Source organism: Miniopterus schreibersii (assembly GCF_964146895.1).
Source record: "Miniopterus schreibersii genome assembly, chromosome: 2".
NCBI lineage: Eukaryota > Metazoa > Chordata > Mammalia > Chiroptera > Miniopteridae > Miniopterus > Miniopterus schreibersii.
Window position 1 is genome coordinate 162,218,122 of NC_138102.1, and position 20,667 is coordinate 162,238,788.

At 37.7% G+C, this 20,667-nt stretch overlaps 1 protein-coding gene across 1 annotated transcript in view; it reads left to right on the plus strand.

The window, feature by feature from the left end:
- Nucleotides 1–11,585, plus strand: part of SLC15A5 (solute carrier family 15 member 5) — a gene marked incomplete at both ends in the record, with an annotated part of 73,907 nt that extends 62,322 nt beyond the window's left edge. The window contains 2 exons of the mRNA XM_081127804.1: nucleotides 6,211–6,325; nucleotides 11,438–11,585. Coding sequence (XP_080983930.1) covers nucleotides 6,211–6,325; nucleotides 11,438–11,585 — 263 coding nt within the window. The remainder of the gene's footprint in view (nucleotides 1–6,210; nucleotides 6,326–11,437) is intronic.
- Nucleotides 11,586–20,667: the final 9,082 nt, after the last annotated feature.

Sequence of the window (20,667 nt, forward strand, 5' to 3'; positions counted from 1 at the left end):
AGACAATCACATGTTATCTTGCTCATGATCTTAATATGAATCTCTCTTATTTTTCTATTAAGCATATTTGTAGATTTAGAAAGATAATTTTAAAGGATGTTCTTTAGCATAAGAAAATTTATATTTCTTGTTTTCTGAGATTTAAACAAATCAGGTTAAATTCTATTGAATGTTTCTTAAACAGCTCTTGAGATAACCTTTTGATTTTCTTACTGCTCCTGACATTATATAGTATATTTAATTAATAGATTTTTAATTATTAAATTACAAGAAATAAATAATACTTGATAGCATCAATACTACACTCTGGAAAGATGCATTTCTTCCATGAAAACTGAAAGATGCATTTAGGACTTAATGTCTATTTTGAAGATAATTCTTTGTAATTTTCCCCCACTATTTCTTGCCATTAAGATTTTTCATTTCTTCTTAGTTCAATTTTGGCAATTACTCTTTGCCTTGGTAATTATCCCATTTCTATATAAGATTTTTTGCACTAATATAGAATATTCATAACTAAACATTGTTATCTTCTCTGATTTTTTTTGTGTTCTGACCAGGCTGTCAAGGTTTTTTGTTGTTGCATTTTTTCCTGTAATGAATTGGCTCTTAAAACTAATGATGCCATTGTAATGAACCCAGTTATTAACTAATTAACAGGAAAAGAGCAAAGGGAAGGCTGGATGAGATAGGCATGCCATTTGTGCTAGAAAGGTCTGTTCCCTGCAGATCCTGGGGGAAGGGACTGGGCAAAGAAAGAACAGGCCCGTGCCCAGGGAGGTCTGGATGAGGCAGGAAAGGTGAGTATCTGTCAGTCACGCCTGGGAGCAGGCCACTGGCCAGAATGGGCGTGGCCACTGCAGGAGTGGGGAGATTTGATATTTAAGCTCCCGAACAAAGGCGCTCTAGCTCCTGCTTGCTCTCTTGCTTGCTTGTGCTCCTGGCTCTCCTGTGGCAGGCGTGTGCTCCCCTGGGTTCACCACCATGGGGACCCCTCACATAAGGAACTAATGGACTGTGACTTGCCCGATGGTATGCCAGACTTAACTCCACCACGGAATAGAGACTCTGGCCACTGGCTTTGCTTTTAACTCTGCCGAATCCCCAGCAGCACCTTTTCCAGGACTAGTTTAGGGAAATGGGACTTTTGAAACCCAGGGATGTAACTCCACGCAAATAAAAATCACTCATTCTCCCGTGTGAGTCTTAAGAAGTTCTTTTCCTCAAGATATTGTAAGAACCCGACCCCCAGCACCCAGAGGGGAAGGAGATCCCCCACTTCCACAGATAACACTATTAAATCTAATATACTTTAATATGTGTATTCTCTACTCTTTATTTCCTTTCATTTTACTTCCCTTAGACTTGTTTTATTTGTTTTCTACTTTTTTTAATGTTTAATATCTAGTTCATTTATTTTCAATCTGTTAAAAAACAAACCTCAACTGAGTAAATTTGAAGATCTAATTGGCTTTACTCAATGATTCATGAATCAAGCAGCATCCCATCTAGCAGGGGAAAAAAGGAACTCTGAGAAGGTGTTCAAAACAGAAGACTTTCACAGGCAGAAAAGGGTGTGACAAGCAAGTTATTAGCAAAAGAAAAGAAAGGATTATTTCAGACAAAGTCACCTTCCTTTGGGGGAAGAGCAGGAATGTACCATGCAGATTACCTAGTGCTGGTCAGGAAACTGCTGATGGACTGGTTAAAGGTCAAATTCCTAGGAGAGTTTAAAACCACAATTAGGTCTTGGTTTGCTGTCCTGAGGCAAGTGACTCCATTTTCGGACTCTTGGGGTGTGTGTGTGTGTGTGTGTGTGTGTGTGTGTGTGTGTGTGTGTGTGTACTCCTCAATTTGTAAATACAATTTCCTCATTTTCTAAATACTGTGTAATTGTGGGTTTTATTTCCGCTTTGACCAACTACAGTTGATCCTTGAAAGTCACAGGTGTGAACTGCACTGGTCCACTAATACATGATTTTTTTCAATAAACACAGTTGGCCCTTTCTATTTGTTGGTTTTGCATCAGCAGATTCTACTAACTGTGGATTAAAAATAGTACTTTTGACCCACAATTAGGAATCCAAGAATGCAGTGGGCTTACTGTATGTGTAATTGTATGTCATTTTATATAAAGGATTTGAGCATCCACTGGTTTTGGTGTCTGCAGGGGTCATGAAGCAGTCACTATGGATTCCAAGGGCCAACTGTAGTTAAATTTGGGGGAAGTCATAAAAGTTATATGTATAAATGTACCACAATTTTTTATCCACTCATCTACTGATGGGCACTTGGGCTGCTTCCAAATCTTGGCTATTGTAAATAACACTGCAGTGAACACAGGGTGTATATATTCTTTTGAATTAGTTTTGGGTTTCTTTTAAAATGAACAAATAACTCTAGCTGAACAAGAAATATTTGGGGGACTTCTGAATAAGTCCAAATATTTTGTGTGTTACATTACCTCAATGATCTAAACTCATTATTCACTAGCTGGTTATAGCATTAAAGTGTTTAGGGTTCATTGTGAGTATTAACAAATGTCACTTACTGTTCCCCAGACTCTTTATGTGGCACATTCTTTCTCATGTTGTTAACCTTCCTATCCACCCAACCTAAGATTTGGAGAAGTTTAGTTAGTTCCATTCTAGACCTAAAGTGTTCTCTCTATCTCCTTTGCAAGGATACTCATGATTTCAATCAGCTACTAGAAATGTCAGGTGAAAAATGGCACAAATGTGAATTATGACAATAAAAGTTTATAAGCTACTAAAATAAAATTATAGTACCTAAGAGCTGAGTCAACTGACAATGTTAAATGGAACATTTTACAACCCGTCCTGGGATAATGATAAAAAGAAAAAAAGTAGCACACAGAACATGAAGAAATATCTGACAGGAAATGGGCCAAGATCAAGCTCAGGCTACATGACTTTGGATGAGCTACCTTAAAAGTCAGGATGGGGAGGAGGTAATGTAATGTTTATGGAGTGCTTCTTCTGTGTCCAACTGTTGACATCTATTATCTCTTTTACTTCTCATACCAGCTGGTGAGAGGGCTATTGCTGTCATTTTAGAGAACAGAAATCGAGGCTAAAGTGGTAGAGTTAGACAAATGCCCAACAAAATTGTTACATTAATAGAGACAATGTTTGACATCAAAAGTCTCTCTGACGCCAAAGCCCATGCTCTTTCTATAGCTTTGTATACCCAATGCTATCGCTTTGTGTAGCTAGATCTCTATATAAATAGAGCAAATGTTAGGTTTTATAAAGAATCTTTCTTTCCAACTTGATGCTAATGTTTGTTCCTCACTATCAATTCAGGTGAGGGTGCTCTTTACCATGAAGCTTATCATGTAAATTAGCTACACAGAGACTGTTAAATTATAGCTAAATAAGGCAAAAAATATAGTGCTAGCATGAAGATTAGCATTAGGAAGAAAGCTAAACTCTAAAAATGATACTTAAGGAGGAATATAAGAGTGTTTTCAGGCATTTGAATAGGTGATATGGCAATCTTTCTTCTTATTTTTAAATAACTCCATTCATAGACTATTTTGCGTTACTCACAAATTTCCATTGTCTTTTCTCTAACCTTTCTAATTAGTCATCCTTCTGTCACCCCACATGCCCATAATACCAAGTCACAGTGCTTCTCGTCTGTGCCCACCACAGTACCCCCAATGACAGACACAAGCACACTGGCATGCCCAGGGAAATCTGGTGCTGCCTCCCAATAGGCTAGTATTTGCTGTAATTGCACAATTTCTTAGAAATATTATGTTTTACCTTTAAAGATCTTACAGAATTTATATTCTTTTCTCTCATCTTACTTTGTTATAAAGACAGTCTTTTCAATTACTTACCATAGACCAAAATTCATGCTCCAGGAAGAATTAGTGTCATGTTAATTCTGAGGCATCGCATACTCTGTGAAAACTCCTCTTACTCTAGCCAGAGAAACACAGTGATAAAATGATATAATCATATGACATGCAAAGTGCTGATGTGAAATGGAAAGGGCAGAAATATGATTGGGATATTAATTCAAGAGAAATAAGAAAATAGGACTGTTTAAATAGGCTTAGCAGGATGGATTAGTTCTTTCTGAAAATATGTGTGGTGTTATCTCAGCTTATCTTGACTTCCACCCCCAACTCTCCCCATTTAAGTGCAATAAAATGTTTAATTTCTACACACACACACACACACATTTAGAGGGCTACAAAATATTCAATAGCCAGACACAGAGGGAAACATTCATTGAAACTGCTCCTGAATATCAGATGAAGGCATCATGTCAATATAGCAATAAAACCATAAATTTTTATTGTAATGGAACACAAATTAATAAAATGGGAAAGTAGAACTTACAAAATAGCTTTAAACTCAATACCGCATTTCATTTATAGGTCCAAGATTATAATGGACAAAAGCTAACGTTCATGGTTGATCCATAATAATAGTCATTGAGAAGTTAAATGACAGAGGAGAAACAGCTTTAAATGGGAAGTGGCACAATTAATCACAACTGTCATACTTATGCACTTGCTGACTATCAACCTTGAACAGAGCATTTAATTCAAATCCCATTTAAAAGTATGCACTGTCAAGGGAGAGGCCAAGAACCATTTTCTAGTTCAGGAAGCAACCCACAGTCCATGTGCCAAAGATGGCACTGAAAATCAAGTCTATTGGCATATAGACTGATTGCTCTGATCCTACACCCTCTTCACAACCCATTGCAGGAGCTGCTCCTATTAAAAAAAAAAAAAAAAAAAAAGCCAGAAATCTCGGCATCTGACTTTTCAAAGATGATCTATTTCTGTTCTCATAATGCATAACATTATTTGGAAATACTCTGCACGTGCAGAACTCAATTGAAGTTCTCTCTCTGAAGAGAGATTTTGCCTTTTAAACACCCTTTTAAACATTCTGAAATACTACATATTTGTAATATATTTGTTAATACTAAGATCCCATTGCTGTTTTAAAAGCATCACATAAAAATAACTGTTGAATATATAATATAATACATTGTTAAATAATGTGTTGATGCGGTGTTGAATAATATCTCAAAACTCACTGAAGAGAAATTGAGTGTGTGTAGAGACAGAGATGATATACAGATATAGATAATGATAGAGATAGATATAAATAGATGATACAGATATGGGTATAGCTAGAGAGAGATGATATACAGATATAGATAATGATAGAGATAGATATAAATAGATGATACAGATATGGGTATAGCTAGAGAGAGATGATATACAGATATAGATAATGATAGAGATAGATATAAATAGATGATACAGATATGGGTATAGCTAGAGATAGAGATGATACACAGATATAGATAATGATAGACATAGAGATATAAATAAACGATACAGATATGAGTATAGCTAGAGAGAGAGATGACAGAGATAGGTAGATAGGTAGAGATACAGGGATAGAGATAGAGATTTGGACATAGAATGAGAGAGAGAGTTATAGCAAAGATCCAAAGCAAAAGTCAAAATTTAGGAGCAAAGTAAAAATAGTTACCTTGAATCCTAAATACTTTCACCTATACTTATATAATAGTTTCATATATGCCTGTTCAACACCAGAAGGAAGTATTTAGAAGTATTAAATGGAAGGAATTACTCATCAGTTCAAGAAAACATCTTCCTGTCAACCAGACTGCAAGTAATTTGACAAATATTATAATTAAGGTAATGCTAGATTTATCTAAGTTGTCAAAATAATGTAACATCTGGCATCTATACGTATTAGCTCACTAAGCTCACAATGAGCATATGCAACACAGACTACCTGGTCAAGGCAAATATTTGTCATTCATTTAATGTGTATTTACTAAACAATCCCTATGAGCCGGCCACTGTTCTACATACTAGAAATTAATAAGACAAACACGGTTCCTGCAAATTAATAGGGTAATCAGGGTTACTCTTACAGCCCAGTTCTTCTGACACCTACACTGTGTTATGCAAATTAAGTTTTTCTGACCTTGGGTGCCCTGCTTGTCATTTTACTGTTATTTACAGAATTAAATAAATTTTGACAATGAGTTTCAGATGAGGCTTTTTTGCTTTGTAGATATTATTGAAGCAAGCCAAGCTCTATGAATCGGGGAATGATAAAATATTCACAGAAACGTACAATTCTGCTGTTGAATAACAATTACACTTATTCCAAACAGGCAATTGGTTTCCAAACACATTAAACAAAGGCGATTTAGAGAGCTTCTTCTTCTTCTTGGCATCATTAACGTTGTTGAACGCCCTGGGATTCTGGAGTATTTCACAAAGGCAAGTGTGTGTGTGGTAAGATGAACAATTTCTGAGTTCATGAAATATTGACCTGGGAACCATCACTGAGCCAACAGGAACCCTGCATGCCATGACAAGTTAGCATATTAGAGAAATTTAACAGATTATTCAGAGCCAGAAATTTCCATTTAGACTTCACTTTTTTCACCGATCCTTATAATAAAAACAGTGCTTTACTTGCTTCTAAAGCAAGCTTTTTTTCTCCGTTACGTAGTACCAGTTTAGAATTAGAAATAACCATATTGGTAATAAAATGAATGAATCATTATCATTAAAAGCAAATATCATTAAATAAATAGCTAGAAATCTAATGATGCTTAAGATTTCTATTCCATTCTGGCCTTTAAATCAGCAGTGACCATTTCAAGGTCAATAACAAACTGGGCAAAATCATTTAGCCAGTCACCTGAGACCATTTAATGGCTTAATATGTTTTGTCTACCATCCAGCCATTGCCAGTGCACCTCTTCCCCTCTCTCCGTCTCTCTGTCTCTCTTTCTCTCTGACATATTCTTGGATGGCTGTGTGCTTTTGAGCAAACTGCCTAACCTCTCTGAGCCTCTGTTTTCACACATGTAAAAATAAAGACAATAATACCAACCACTTATGGGCTTTGGGGAGATAAATTTTAATAAAGGGTCAAGCATAATATCTGCCACATGGTGGGAACAAAACAGATCTTCATTTTTCTCAGTTCCCTCCATTCGCTTCCTCTTTAGTTGTGTTTATCCCATCCATTGCCACTTCTCCCTTGCCTACATCATTCTTTTACTCACCTAATAAGTTTCTTTTGGAACATCAGTCATGTGATAGGTACTATAGTCAACTAAAAGGATAAAATGTCAGTAAGTCAGTAATGCAGAGTGCTACCTACGCTTATGTTCCAGCATACGAGAGAGGCAAGATGAATGACAAAATCATACAGAGGATGTATCACAGAATTTTACATTTGCACATATGTAATTTTATTAGCTCCAATAAATGAAACCGCAATAAATTTAATTAAAATAAATAAAGAGGCATAAATCAAATGAAAAAAAGTCTTAATGGCTACGTGAGTTTTATCACTTCTTACCATCCAAAATGTATGTTATCAAATTGACCCTCCACAATGTATAATTTCCCTAAAATGTCTATTTCATTCTTAGGTTGAAAATAAAATTAGAAAATCAGAGTCTTGCAGAAGGATCCAGCAAGAATGTCCTCAGCTTTGTAGTAAAAATAGAGTCAGCAACAAAAACTGAAGCTGAAGCACGGGCTCTTTCCCCTCCATCCATTGCCTCCAAACACAGAGCTGGTGCCCATCTGCCAGTTCTCACAAGCCTGTACTATTTCTCAATTTTCGCTTTTTCTCCCACTGTAAGATTTGACCCTTGTCTTTTTTTGCAGTAGTTTAAAAGGCAATCTCTAGAGTCAGCCCAGCTGAATTCAGTCCCACCACTTAGCTGTACTAAGTTCAGCCAGCTGTTCGGCCCTGCTAACCCTCAGTTTTTTCATTTGTAAAATGGAAACAATAAGAATAGCAATTGTGGCATAAAGTTGTGAGCATGAGTAAGTACTCAGAGAGTTGGCAGTATTAATAATAATGGCCTCACACTTTGCCTTATGCTCCCTCCTTCCTACTTTTTATTCTTCTAGACTCGTGCTGAGGTGTGACCAAGACGACCATGGTTAGGAGCTGAGTTCAGGTAGAACTAGCACTGCAACCAGAAAAAGCAGAAGCTACTAGCTCAGGGACTTACTCAGTCATTTATTCATTCAACCAACATACTAAGCCTTGTCCCAGGAACTAGAAAAAAAGAATTGATAAAAGAAAAACACTAGTCTGCATGAAGCTAACATCTAGTGCTCAAATTAAAATATGTGTGATTCTTCCTCTGTGGTTGTCAAGCAGATGAGTTGTTAGTATAAAGAAGTGAGAGATGGTGGAGTGGGATGTAGAGGAGGCAAGAATAAAAATGCACAAAGCACCAGAATTGGAGAAACCAAAGATGAGAAGGGACTAAGTGATAATACAGTGTTTATTTAGAAATGAATCTGATTCTTACTAAATCTTATTTATCTCCTGTATACTCTCTTTTCTCTTTTTCTGCCTGCTTTTTAGGGGAAGGGGGGAAAATAGGGGATAAGACAAGCAAGAAGGGAAAAAATTCATTTTACATATGCTGAGCACTGCTGTGTCTTAGCACGCTAGGTACACACAATTAGCCTCGTGTAATCTTTACCACCTTCCTGCTCCACTGTATTTAACAAACCAAAGTCAGAGCCCTGGCCCAGTAGCTCAGTTGGCTAGAGCACTGTCTTGATACACCAAGGTTTAAGGGTTGATCTCTGGTTGGGGCACACACAAGAGTCAAAAAATGAATGCATAAATAGTGGAACAACAAATCAATGTCTCTGTCTCTCTCTCTCTCTAAAATCAATAATTTTTTAAAACTAAAGTAAGAATTAGATAAGTAAATTGAATAAGTTTAGACCCAAGTTTGTTTGTCTCTAAAGCCCATACACTTTCTCCTATATTCAGCTGCTTCTAAATTCCATAGAAGAGCCCTCTACCTGCTCTCTCTCTCTCTCTCTCTCTCTCTCTCTCTCTTTTTCTCTCTCTCTCTCTCACATACACAGACACACACACATACACAACTCCTTAACTATGTTAGGTAGGCAAGAAACCAGAAACCAGTCCCTTCAGTTAAAGTAACTACAACCACCATCATATGCTAATCAGCCACTCCCCAGGAAAAGAATTTCTTCTCATATAGTAGAAAGGAGAGTCTGGAAAATTTGCCTACAGAGATTAAGTAGCTAGAACCAACTACTAGAGCAAAGGCACACATTGCCTTGGGAATCTCTTGCCCATTGGGATCAAATGGGCTAACTCAGAAGAGTTAGACAAGAAACCGTATGGAATTTAAGGTGGGAAAATCAGTGACCTCAGGGAGGAGTGCATGATTCTGATTTATTTCTATACTGATTGTTATTGTCAAATACTAACAAACAGCAAGTATACAAAGAAACAGGAGAAAACACAGGTGTCACAGGGACAGCATTATTGAAACATATTATTTATGAGTCAGATAGTGTTTGTTCAAAGTACACATCCAATCACAATCCAATTTTTACCAAACCCAAAGGTGTTCAGAGCCAGATAACAGTGGCACATCTATCAAGAACAGGACAGTCCCAAGCTATTCTTGTCCCCAGGATCTTGATGATAGTGGATTAATTATGAAATAGCATCCTCCTCAATATACAGGTGTCATTAGGTCTGTGTTAGCACTAGAAGGCACCCCCAACCCCCACCAAGTTTATATTAGTGTGATGCAATCCTGGCATAAATTCTAAAACCATCCTAATCTTGTCAGGGAGTGACAGATCACCTGAGTACAATTAGGAATTAGCCATGAATGTCAGGCCAGACTTACTTTTTATTTGTACAAAAAAACAACAAACAAAAACACAAGAGCTCCCTGACTTTGTATAGAGTCCTCCTCAATCAAATCTGAAATAGGGCAATAGTGACATGTCATACCTAAGGCTCTCCAGGTTGTAAGTAAAATAAATAGGCAGAAAAAAATGTAATTTTCTTGACAAAAAGTATTAGATAACCATCTCCCTAGTACTTAATATAAATACATATCCCTCACTGGATGCCAATATTAAAAGGTATTAAAGCCCGGCCTGCGTGGCTCCCTGTTAAGCTTCCACAAGATCACAGTTTGATTCCCAGTCAGGGCACATGCCCAGGTTGTGAGCTCGATCCCCAGCAGGGAGTGTGCAGGAGGCAGCCAATCAATGACCCTCTCTCATCACTGATGTTTCTCTCTTTCTCTCCCTCTCCCTTCCTCTCTCTGAAATCAATAAAAACATACTTCTAAATAAATAAATAAATAAATAAATAAATAAATAAATAAATAAATAAATAAATAAATAAAAATTGTGGATGTTTCTGGGGGGAGGTGGCAAAAGGGTGTTAGCTTTATAACAATCCTTCTTGCTCTTCAATGTTGTAAAACACATCTTATCAAGTTGATATCTATCATTGCACTTATTTTGTCAATGATCCCAGTACTCTTTTGTGCATAACCTGTAACAGTAATTGAAAGCGACACAAGTCAGATACAAATGACCAGTTATTCATGCATGTTCTTCTTTTACAGTTATTTTTAGCAATATATTGAGAAGGAAAAGGAGGTTTGGAAACCTCCACAAGTCAAAAATAGATGTCTGAGCCCAGAAACTAATATGTTCTTGATAAAATTGAACTTAAAAGCCATATTTATTTGTTCATTCGACAAATGTATATTGGATATCTACTGTGTACCAGGAACTGGCCAAGGCACTAGGAATAAGCAGTGACTAAAGCAGTCTGAGATTCCTATTGTCCTGAGGCTTACTCAAAAGTGTTTAAGAAAATAGTTTGTCTTTAGAGGCAGCATTCCATAGAGGGAAAAGGCCAGGATTCCAAGTGGTAAGTGAGCTCTGATTCCAAACCCAGCTTCTGCCAACTACTATTCACATGAACCTTAAGCAAGTTATCTCACCTCGTAGAACTTCAGTTTCCCTACCTGTGAAATGGGATGATTCCATCTTTCCAGGGCTGTAGAATTCAATAAGTCGGGGTGGGTGTAGTACATAGTGCCCTAGCATGATACTTGGCACTTAGAAGACACTCAGGAAAACCAGGTTTTTCTTGGGTCAAGGTAGAGGGTACACATTCTAGAAATATATTCATGGATTTCTTCTTCGACAATGATGTTCTCCACATAGTCTCAGCACCAACTTTACAAATCCCCACTGCGTCTGGTACACCTTTCCTGAGTCCTGGCCACCATGAAATCTGTGAAGTTGACAGGATTGGAGACTTCACTTTCTCACTGCATGCTGTGAAACAGCACCATCTAAAGGTACTCATGAGACACCTTCATATGCACTAAACCTCCTGGTGTTTGGGTGAGCAGGGCTCTTAAATAATCATCACTGTTGTGCCAGTATCTATGGGCCCGTAATAAAAGGTAGACAAGCGCAGGAGGAAAGCAAATGATTTATCAAGTCATCTACATCTGGTCCTAAAAAAGGCTTGCTTTCTTTCTTTTTCAGATATTGTAATCTAAATCATTTTAATGTCCAGAACATCAGTGGAAGTCATCTTGAAGAAACACTTCTCCTCCATGAAAAGTCTCTGAAATTTTATGGCAGTACGCAGGAATTTTCTTCAAGTATTGATCTTTGGGAGACAGCCCTATGAAACTATATTTGACTTCACCCGTCTTATGAGCAAAGTATTCATTGTTTTCTTCATCTGAACGCTTTATGCATTTTAGTTTGCACTGATGTGTATGGGAGTGGCTTTATGAATACTATTTGTGTGCTATATTTACAAAAACTAATTATGACACTAATAAACTAGTATGCTTTTGCACTTATATGCTATGCATTAGAATTAATAAAGTAATTTCAAAATCTAGGTGATTACAACAAAATGACAGTTTTCTATACATCACAATATTTTACAACTGTTTACAATGGTTAGGCCATTAAAAGCAACATGTGGTATTTTTTGGAGTTCTAATGTGCCATTAGAATCAAAATAACAGTATGTTATAGTCTTCCTTTTAATATATTTATTGAGCACTTATTATATGCTGGGCATTGTGATCTTATAGTATCAATGTCTGAACAAATAGTAAATCTTCTTATGATTTTACTATATTTGATCTTGATGTTACACTATCAAGAAATGAACTAAGGAAATTTTCTCAGAATTGAAAAGCAATGTTACTAAAATAGAGGACCTTAACGAAGAGCAAATATCCACATGCTGAAGAAGTTGTAAAATAAGTGTAAATGATGGAATTACTGATACTAAAGGAAAGAAGGGAATTAAAGAAGGTTAAATGAGAGCAGAGTAGTCAAATGAAATAGAGATGCTTAAGTGATCCCCTAACCCAAATGACATCTTTGGGTCACCACTGTTACCAATTCAAACACATTCAGAAAACTGTCTTCCAAACAAGATTTTTCCTGTATGAGCAAAAAATGTGGAAAGTTATTTTCTAAAAAAGTAAGTAAAACTAACATGCCATATCTTTGTCAAAGTTTGATGGAAGGCCACCTGCTTCAGGTGAACATTTTGGCCCCTACCACAGATTGCCTTAACCCCAATCTTTTTCCAGGAGTCAGTAGTTTGAACAAACACACCCAAATTATTCGTAAGCTCCCTAAAGTTTGAGCACCACTGCTTTCCAGGACAGTTCATGTTAGATAGGATAGGTGGGTTTGTCAGCTGATTGCAAATGATTCTGCAATTAAACACCCCCCCTTGTGTATGCCTAAATTATTTTAGATCTGTAGTATAAGAGATTTATTCATCTTGATTAGGTATGATATGCATTTTTAATTGCAAAAGAGCAGCTGTAAAGCACCAGGTGTTTCTCTTACTCAAACTCTAATTTGTTCATTGGCTTTTTTTGAGGACAAGTGAAAAAAAAAAAAAATTAGCTCTTACAGACATCAGTTCTTGCCCTGTAACTTCTTCGAATCCTTCTCTTTGTAGCATTTGTTCTCTGACAAAACAGTGAGGCCAACCCCTGATATGCCTTAGACGCTTTCTTTGCTGCAAAAGGTTAAATGCCAAGTTTGCAATTTGAGTTTAACGAACACCCGAAAGATCAAGAAAACTTTAAACACCTCACTTCAGGACAAGGGAGAAGCTCTAACAGTCTCTCTCACCATTAGAAAAAGGATCTGTCTTATTGTGTTGTTTTTCCCTCCAAAAAAATGTGCCTTACTCTCTTAGTTTCTACATCATAATAGAAAAAGGTGCTCATTATGCTTTCACTCGTCTTTAGAGATAAAAAGAGATCTACAGAATTATAAAGTGGACCCAAAGCAAACACTGAAAGAGCTTAGCATTCTCACGTTGGGCTTGACACTCGTGATTAGCTAAATTGCAGTAACTAGACCTGCTTCTGCTCCGAACGGGATGCATTCACACAGCAGTTTCTCCTCTAGTGCCTAGCAACATTATCATTGAGCACCTGGAATAGTTTAGGCATTAAGTGTAATTGGTTTTGCTTTACATAAATCTGTAGCTTTGTAAATAAGCGGAGCATTTCAGCTTCTATATAACACCAATTAACTTAAAGGGATGCGTTGTTTGCAGAAGCCTGCTGAGTCTCTGCTGTATTTACCAGGGAATATGCTCAGTGGTGGGCAAGGTTCTGTGTCCCTGCCGTGTTCCATTTACCCCCAGTCACTCGGTGCCAAGGGTCTGTACTCAGCCACTCATTTGCTCCATTTTTCAGTTGTGAAAGATTGGGAAAATGAAGCCTTTCCTAATAAGCACCTTCTGTGCTCTATTTCTGTCCATGATGGAGACCTGAAAGGCAAGGGATTTGAGATTGTTTTCTGTGACCCAGAGAGCACAGGTCTGACCCCATCTTATTCTGTCCACAACTGACAGGGACAACTCTTTCCTTTTTTTTTTCTTGCAACACTGGAATCCAATGAAACCAAAAGTCACCACAGTGTGCCTGTATGCAAAATTTCATGATTATTATATGAAAATGTTTCCATCAGAGTGATTTTTTAAATAGCATTCAGAAATCCGCTCCTAGCTGTTGGTAAATTTGTCCAGGCTCTTGGATATTTCCCCTTGTTATCTCTTCACTTGGCTTAATCCCTTATCTCTCATATCCCCTTCAGGTAATCTTGATTTATAGCATTCATTCCACCCTGACCAACCTCTAATTCTCTCAGTTTCTGAAAGTGTTTTTATTGACTATCAGATTAATGGTACACCAAAAAAAGCTCATGATTCCCAAAAGTTTCCTGTTAATATTGTGTGATTTACAAACTGAAGGAGGGAGAGACACTCCTTCTGAACGCTGTGAAGTTTCCTTGTTTTATGAGAACAGAGCTTCAGTGTTAGTCCCCTGACCCCGTCCTGCGACGTGCGTACACCCTCTCCCCTGCGAGAGAAGCTGGAGCACAGGGGCCCGTCACGGGCTTAGAGTAAAGCCTCTGAATAGCATCAACAGCCAAGCGATGACAGCACACAGGTGCTGCTAACATTCCGGCCGCTTGCTGAGAACAGGGACACGAAAGGAGCCACTAATAATAACCACTCATATCCATCCCCCCGTTACAGCTTACAGGGTGCTGTCACACATATCATCACATTTGATTAGCACCACTCTCTGGGAGATAGGCCCGTTTTGGAAGCAAAAAATTGCAGCTCCAAGACATTATATGATTTATCAAGAGTCGCAAAGGTATGCCCTGGCATGTGTGGCTCAGCTGGTTGAGTGTTGTCCCAGGCACCAAAAGGTTGGGGGTTCAGTTCCTGGGCAGGGCACATACACAGGTTATGGGTTCGATCCCCAGTCGGGGTGCCTAGGGGAGGCAGCCAACTGATGTTTCTTTTTCTCCCTCTCCTTTCCTCTCTCTCTAAAATCGATAAAAGTTTGTTTTTAAAAAGTATTAACCATAGTTGTGCTAAAAACAGAGTTTGACCTCCGTATTGTGTCCATCTTCCTAGGTGTGTTCAGAAACTTCACTCCAGTTTTAAACAATTCAAGGCAAATTGAAACACTAAAACTACACTCTTCTACACAGTCTTTGCTATGAGCCTGTACAAATGTATTGAATTCATATTATGTCATAAACTTATTCATACATTAACTATCTGGAACATATTCAAATAAATCTTTGATAAAACGCAGGTGAAAAAAAAAATATAATAATAATAGAGGGGATCAAAGGGGGGAAAGGGGGGACCTCTGTAATCCTTTCAATAATAAAGATAAATTTTCAATAAATAAGTAAATATAAATAAAAAATAATAATAGTCATAAAGAGGCACAGAGATAGATGTCACAGATGGGACTTGAACCTTGGGCTTTCTCTAAAGTTCCAGCTCCTACAAACAGCAATCAAAATGTCACCAACACTGGATCATCCCCAACCACTTAGGTAAAACACTGTCTACATCACCCACAAAGGAACAATAATAAGAGGAACGACCACTAGGGGTTAGAGACCCTGACAAAATTGTTAATAAAAACAAGGGTCTTTCTAATATCTCCTCCCCCTCACTCAGCTTCCTCTGAGAGGCTATGCACTGTCCTCAGGTGGACCTTAGGCTGTCAGAGCACCCTACTGAAAAGACACACTCATGCTGACCACATTCAGAGGGTAGGGAAGACACCTTGGGCTCAAATACATCCTTTTCAGCAAAATTTGCCCTGGATGTGCTACAGTTAATTCCCAATTGCCTTTAAAAAGAACAATTTGAGAAAAACAAATTTTCCCCAAAAAATATTAATAATTGTAAAGACTCCTGTAGCACTTGCTAAAAGCAAGGCACTGTTCTAAGTGTGTTTAGTATATTAGCTCATTTAATCATCATAATAACCCTATGAGCTAAGTACATTTGTTAACCCCATTTTGCAGATAAGAAACATGAAGCAGAGAGAAGTTAATAACTTTCCAAAGGTTATACAGGCACTATGAACAAAGTAAAAATTTGGACCCAGAGAGTCTGGCTACCAAGTCTGGGTGCTAGCCCTTTCTATATAACTGCCTCTACTACAGCTATTGTCTACAACAGGTTTGTACATATTCTCAGAGGGATTCCAAGGAAGACAATGCCTTAGCCCAATAGATTTCAGGCTTTTTCTGTCCGAATAAACAAGAATACGACTCCTTCCATGCAGTAATTGCTGGGTTGAAACAATAGGGAATTTTAACACACTTAGGTTGTGCCCCCTCCCTCCCCTTTCGTGAATAATTGTTTCTGCTAAACAATTATTTTCTGCTAAAACTCAAAGGTATGACTCTAAAAGCAGAATTTCAGGCTCTATGGGAGTGAGTACATCTATCTAAGAATTGTTGTGTGGGTACTGTACCAGTGCTATTTCAGTCACAATGTAAGCCATCTTTTCCTCAAAACAGTCATCATTGGATCAAGATGGGAACCTTGATCATCTAGGCTTTCCCCTTCCTTAGCATCTACAGAGACGTCCCCTGTAATTCCTCCAAACCTGTTCTCCAGTGAGTGCAAAATTATCAAAGATAGTCAAGGAGAGTAATGACAAGATTCAGTCTCTCTGTCTCTCTCTGCCTCTCTCTGTCTCTGTCTCTGTCTCTGTCTCTCTCTCTCTCTCTCTCTCACTGTCCCTCTCTCTTTCTGGCTGTGTGTCCCACTAAGGATGTCTAGAATTGGATACTATTTGACAGCCAAGATCACATCCCAAGGTGATGCACTGTCACTAGTCCACTCAGAGACCATACTAACTATTAAATAATGAAAACACCCAAATCCTAATCTATCATCCATCTTAGACAGTTTCGAATCCATTTACTGGCTGGGAATCAGGTTGTTTCTTAAGCCTGCTAAACCACAAGTGACCAAATCTCATATAAATACAGTAATGAGTCAATAGCCTATGACAAGTGTCTATTACCATGGTAGCAGCAAGTCAGGAGCACTTTTAATGACATTTATGCAAACGGCAAGGAACAACTCTGCCAAGCATAAAAGATGGAGGAAAATGGAATCAATGTGAGGATGAAATTTGGTAAAAATTGGGGGGAAGACACTATAATATCAAAAATACTGCTAAGAAAACATACATGCTATCATCATAGATAATTTTCATTTTCCCAAAGCAACCTCTTGAAGCAAAATGATAAGAGTGGAGAAGATATGCTAAATTTTAAAAATAAGAGAAAGAGCTCTCTATCAGAAATGCTGGAGAGAAAGTGTGCACTCTAAAAGCGAGAGCCTTGAGAGGCCATCTGGAAATGCTGACTTCCCATTTTGAGGTAATGCATTGCACACAGTAGGTGCCTCAATTCATATGAATTGATTATGACCCCTTGTGCATGCCATAATGCTTTTTCCCATTTCCCTAAGCCTCTCTCTCATGAGTTAAACCTTTCTGACCAGTTTCCACGGTGTCTCCAGAAACATAGACTTCTGTTTTTTGCGCAGCTTCTGCAGCTCTGCCTTATTTCATTGCAGCCAACCATGCCTGAACGACGGGAACAAACAAGATGGACAAGTGTGGCGGTGAATGAACCATTTTATTGCAATTAGAAGTTCACAGAGAATAAATTATCCTCTAGTTCAAGCTGTCCAGCAGTAATTCTCATTAATAATAACACTTCAACAACAGCCTGCTTCCTACAACCACAGTGAGTGCTAGAAACTTTATCATTACTCTTGAAGCAGGAGTCACTTCCCAGACGACCAGCTTGGACTGCCATACGCAGCACAGAGAGAGAGCTCACATTACAAAGAAGCTAGAATGCACAACTGTCCATGAAGTTCACCGGCTAGATGAGCAGGTGGGAAAAATCCAAGGGCTTCTCTCTTTCCAGCTATCTCTTCTAATTTATGCTAAATTATAAATGATTTTTCACATTAATGAGTAAGTCAAGCTAAAAGAATACTTTCCTCTCTTCTTGCCTCATTGCGGACATCTCTTTTACTACAACACCCTTATTTCCTACACGTGACCACAGGGTTATAGAGGATTTGTGGTCCACAAAGGCAGTGATTTTTGTGGATCTGTATGTCTCCACATACATACATTATACATATACATGTACATATATATATACATATATGGTGCGAGAGAGAATTCCAGACAATTGTTGATGCTGGCTATCGGCTAAGAACCTCTGTGCCTCTCCATATGGACTTCTTCATGCCGACTCTCTACATGGGCTACTTTGGAGCTTGGTGGCTGGTACCCCAGGGCAAGTCTCCTCCAAAAATGAAATAAATCCAGGCAGAAACCCTATTGCCTTTATTAACCTAGCCTCGGGCTGCACCGCATCACTTCTGCATTCTATTTGTTGAGGCAATCAGAAAGTCCTATCTATATTTAAAGAGAGGGGAAATACACTCCATCTCTTCATGAGAAGGCGCAAGATGCTAGAGATTCAGCTGAGACCAGAAATGTTGCTGTGGCATTTTAAGTTTAAAGAGGAACAGATATATGTTAGACAGACAGCAGTGGCAAGAGCACTTCAAGTGCCTCATGGTAACATAAGTAAAGCAAAGTGTGAGACAGCACAGCTTATTCTGAGAACTGCAAGTCATTTGGACCTCTGACGGGAGCAGTTGTTTGACTGGAGCACATAATTCAAGGGCAGAATAATATGACAGATTTGTGTTTCAAACACAGTACTCACTCTAGAAAGTAGAGGATAAATTGGTAGGGGCTAGGTAAGAGTTATCCCAGGTTGGTGACAATCTGGAAGTGAATATTGGTAGGAGGTCATGAAGACTGAGGTGAGGATGACAGGACTATGGATGGGGAGAAGGGGAAGAACATAAGAGATTCAAAGGCAGGATAATAGCAAGAAACCATTTATTGAATTTCCACTGTACATTTTATCATCTCATACAATTTTCACTAACTCTATGATCTTAGAATTATTATTATCTTCAGAGTCATAAAGCACTTATAGTTAAAACAGGTGTTAAGGAACATCTAGCCAAATTTTTATTTTATAAATGAGGAAATCTAGGCCTGCAGAGGTGAGGCAACTTGTCCGTAGATAAACACCAATTTAACTGGTGAAGCTTCCAGTACTTCTGATTCTGTGTTTAGCTTTAGTAGAGTGTGAATTCTCCAAAGAATTATCAGGGAAGAAGAAAAGTGTCCACAGTCAAATGCTGGATTTAACAAATAATTTAGTATGATTAGTTCAGGACTCCTCAGAAACTTTATTACATACTTTGAAAATCACTAAAAAATGTATTTGCTATTCATAGTTTTCTAAATTCATGTGGCCATACAATCCTTTACTCAGAGAACACTTCTTATCACTGGTCTTCTTTGTATACATTGGAAATGTTGGTAGGATTGTATGGGCACATGAATATAGATGCAAAAATCCTCAATAAAGTGCTAGCAAACCAAATCCAACAGCACATTAAAAGAGCCACTAAAACCAAGTGGGATTTATCCCTGGAATGCAAGGATAGCCCAACATACAAAAATGAATTAATTTGATACACCACATAACAGAATAAAGGATAAAAGTCACATGATTATCTCAACAGATGCAGAAAAGGCATTTGACAAAACTTAACATCCTTTTATAATAAAATTCTCAACAAATTAGGAATATAGAGAAATAACCTCAACACAATAAAGACAATGTATGAGAGGCCCAGAGTTAACATTAACTCAGTGGTGGAAAGCTGAAAGCTTTTCCTCTAAGATCAAGAACAAGGCAAGGACGTCACTTTTGCCACTTTGCCACTTCTAGTCAATACAGTCTTGGAAATCCTACCCACAACCCGTAAACAAGATAAAGAAATAAAAGGCATCCAAATGAGAAAGGAGGAGATAAAACTGTCCTTGTTTGCAGATGATAAGATTTTTATATATGGAAAAATCCCAAAAACTCTATAAAAAACTATTATAACTAAAAACAAATTTAGTAAATTTGCAGGTTACAAAACTAACAAGTAAAAATTAGTTGCATTTCTATATACTAAAAACGAGCTTTCTGAAAATGAAATTAGATAAACAATCCCATTTACAATAGCCACAAAAAGAATAAAATAAAAATCAACTTGACTAAGGAGATGAAAGACTTGTATACTTAAAACTATAAAACACTGGAGTAAATTTGAACACTGACATTATTTGATAATATTAAGATATTGTTAACTTTGAGATATAATAATGGCATAGTAGTTATGTTGTTTTAAAAGAATTCTTGCCCAGCCGGGCGTGGCTCAGCGGTTGAGCATCGACCTAGGATCCAGGAGATCAGGGTTCGACTCCCGGTCAGGGCACATGCCCGGGTTGCGGGCTAGGCAGCCGATCAATGACTCTTTCATCATTGATGTTTCTACTCTCTCTCTCCCCCTCCTTTCCTCTCTCTGAAAGCAGTAAAGATATGTTTAAATAAATAAATAAATAATTCTTACCTTTTGGGTATTCACATAGAAATACTGATGTATGCCATAATGTCTAGTATTTGTTTCAAAATAATTTAGGTTGAGGGAAAGTGGCGAGAGTTTAGATCAATCAAATTTAGCTATGAGTAGCTAAATACTGACATTGGGATTAGGTGCACAGAAGTTCGTTGATCCCTCCTCACTATTTTTGTGTATGTTTGGAATATCCCATACCAAAAACTTTTGTTTAAAGTGTGCTTGTTATAAAGGCTATCAGTAATCCAGCTTTTTTTGTTTGCTTTTTTATTTTAATCTAATGTTTGGAAGATCCACTGGGGAGTGGAGGGGAGCTTAATCAAAGAACTTAGATGCATATATACATGACCTACGGACGCAG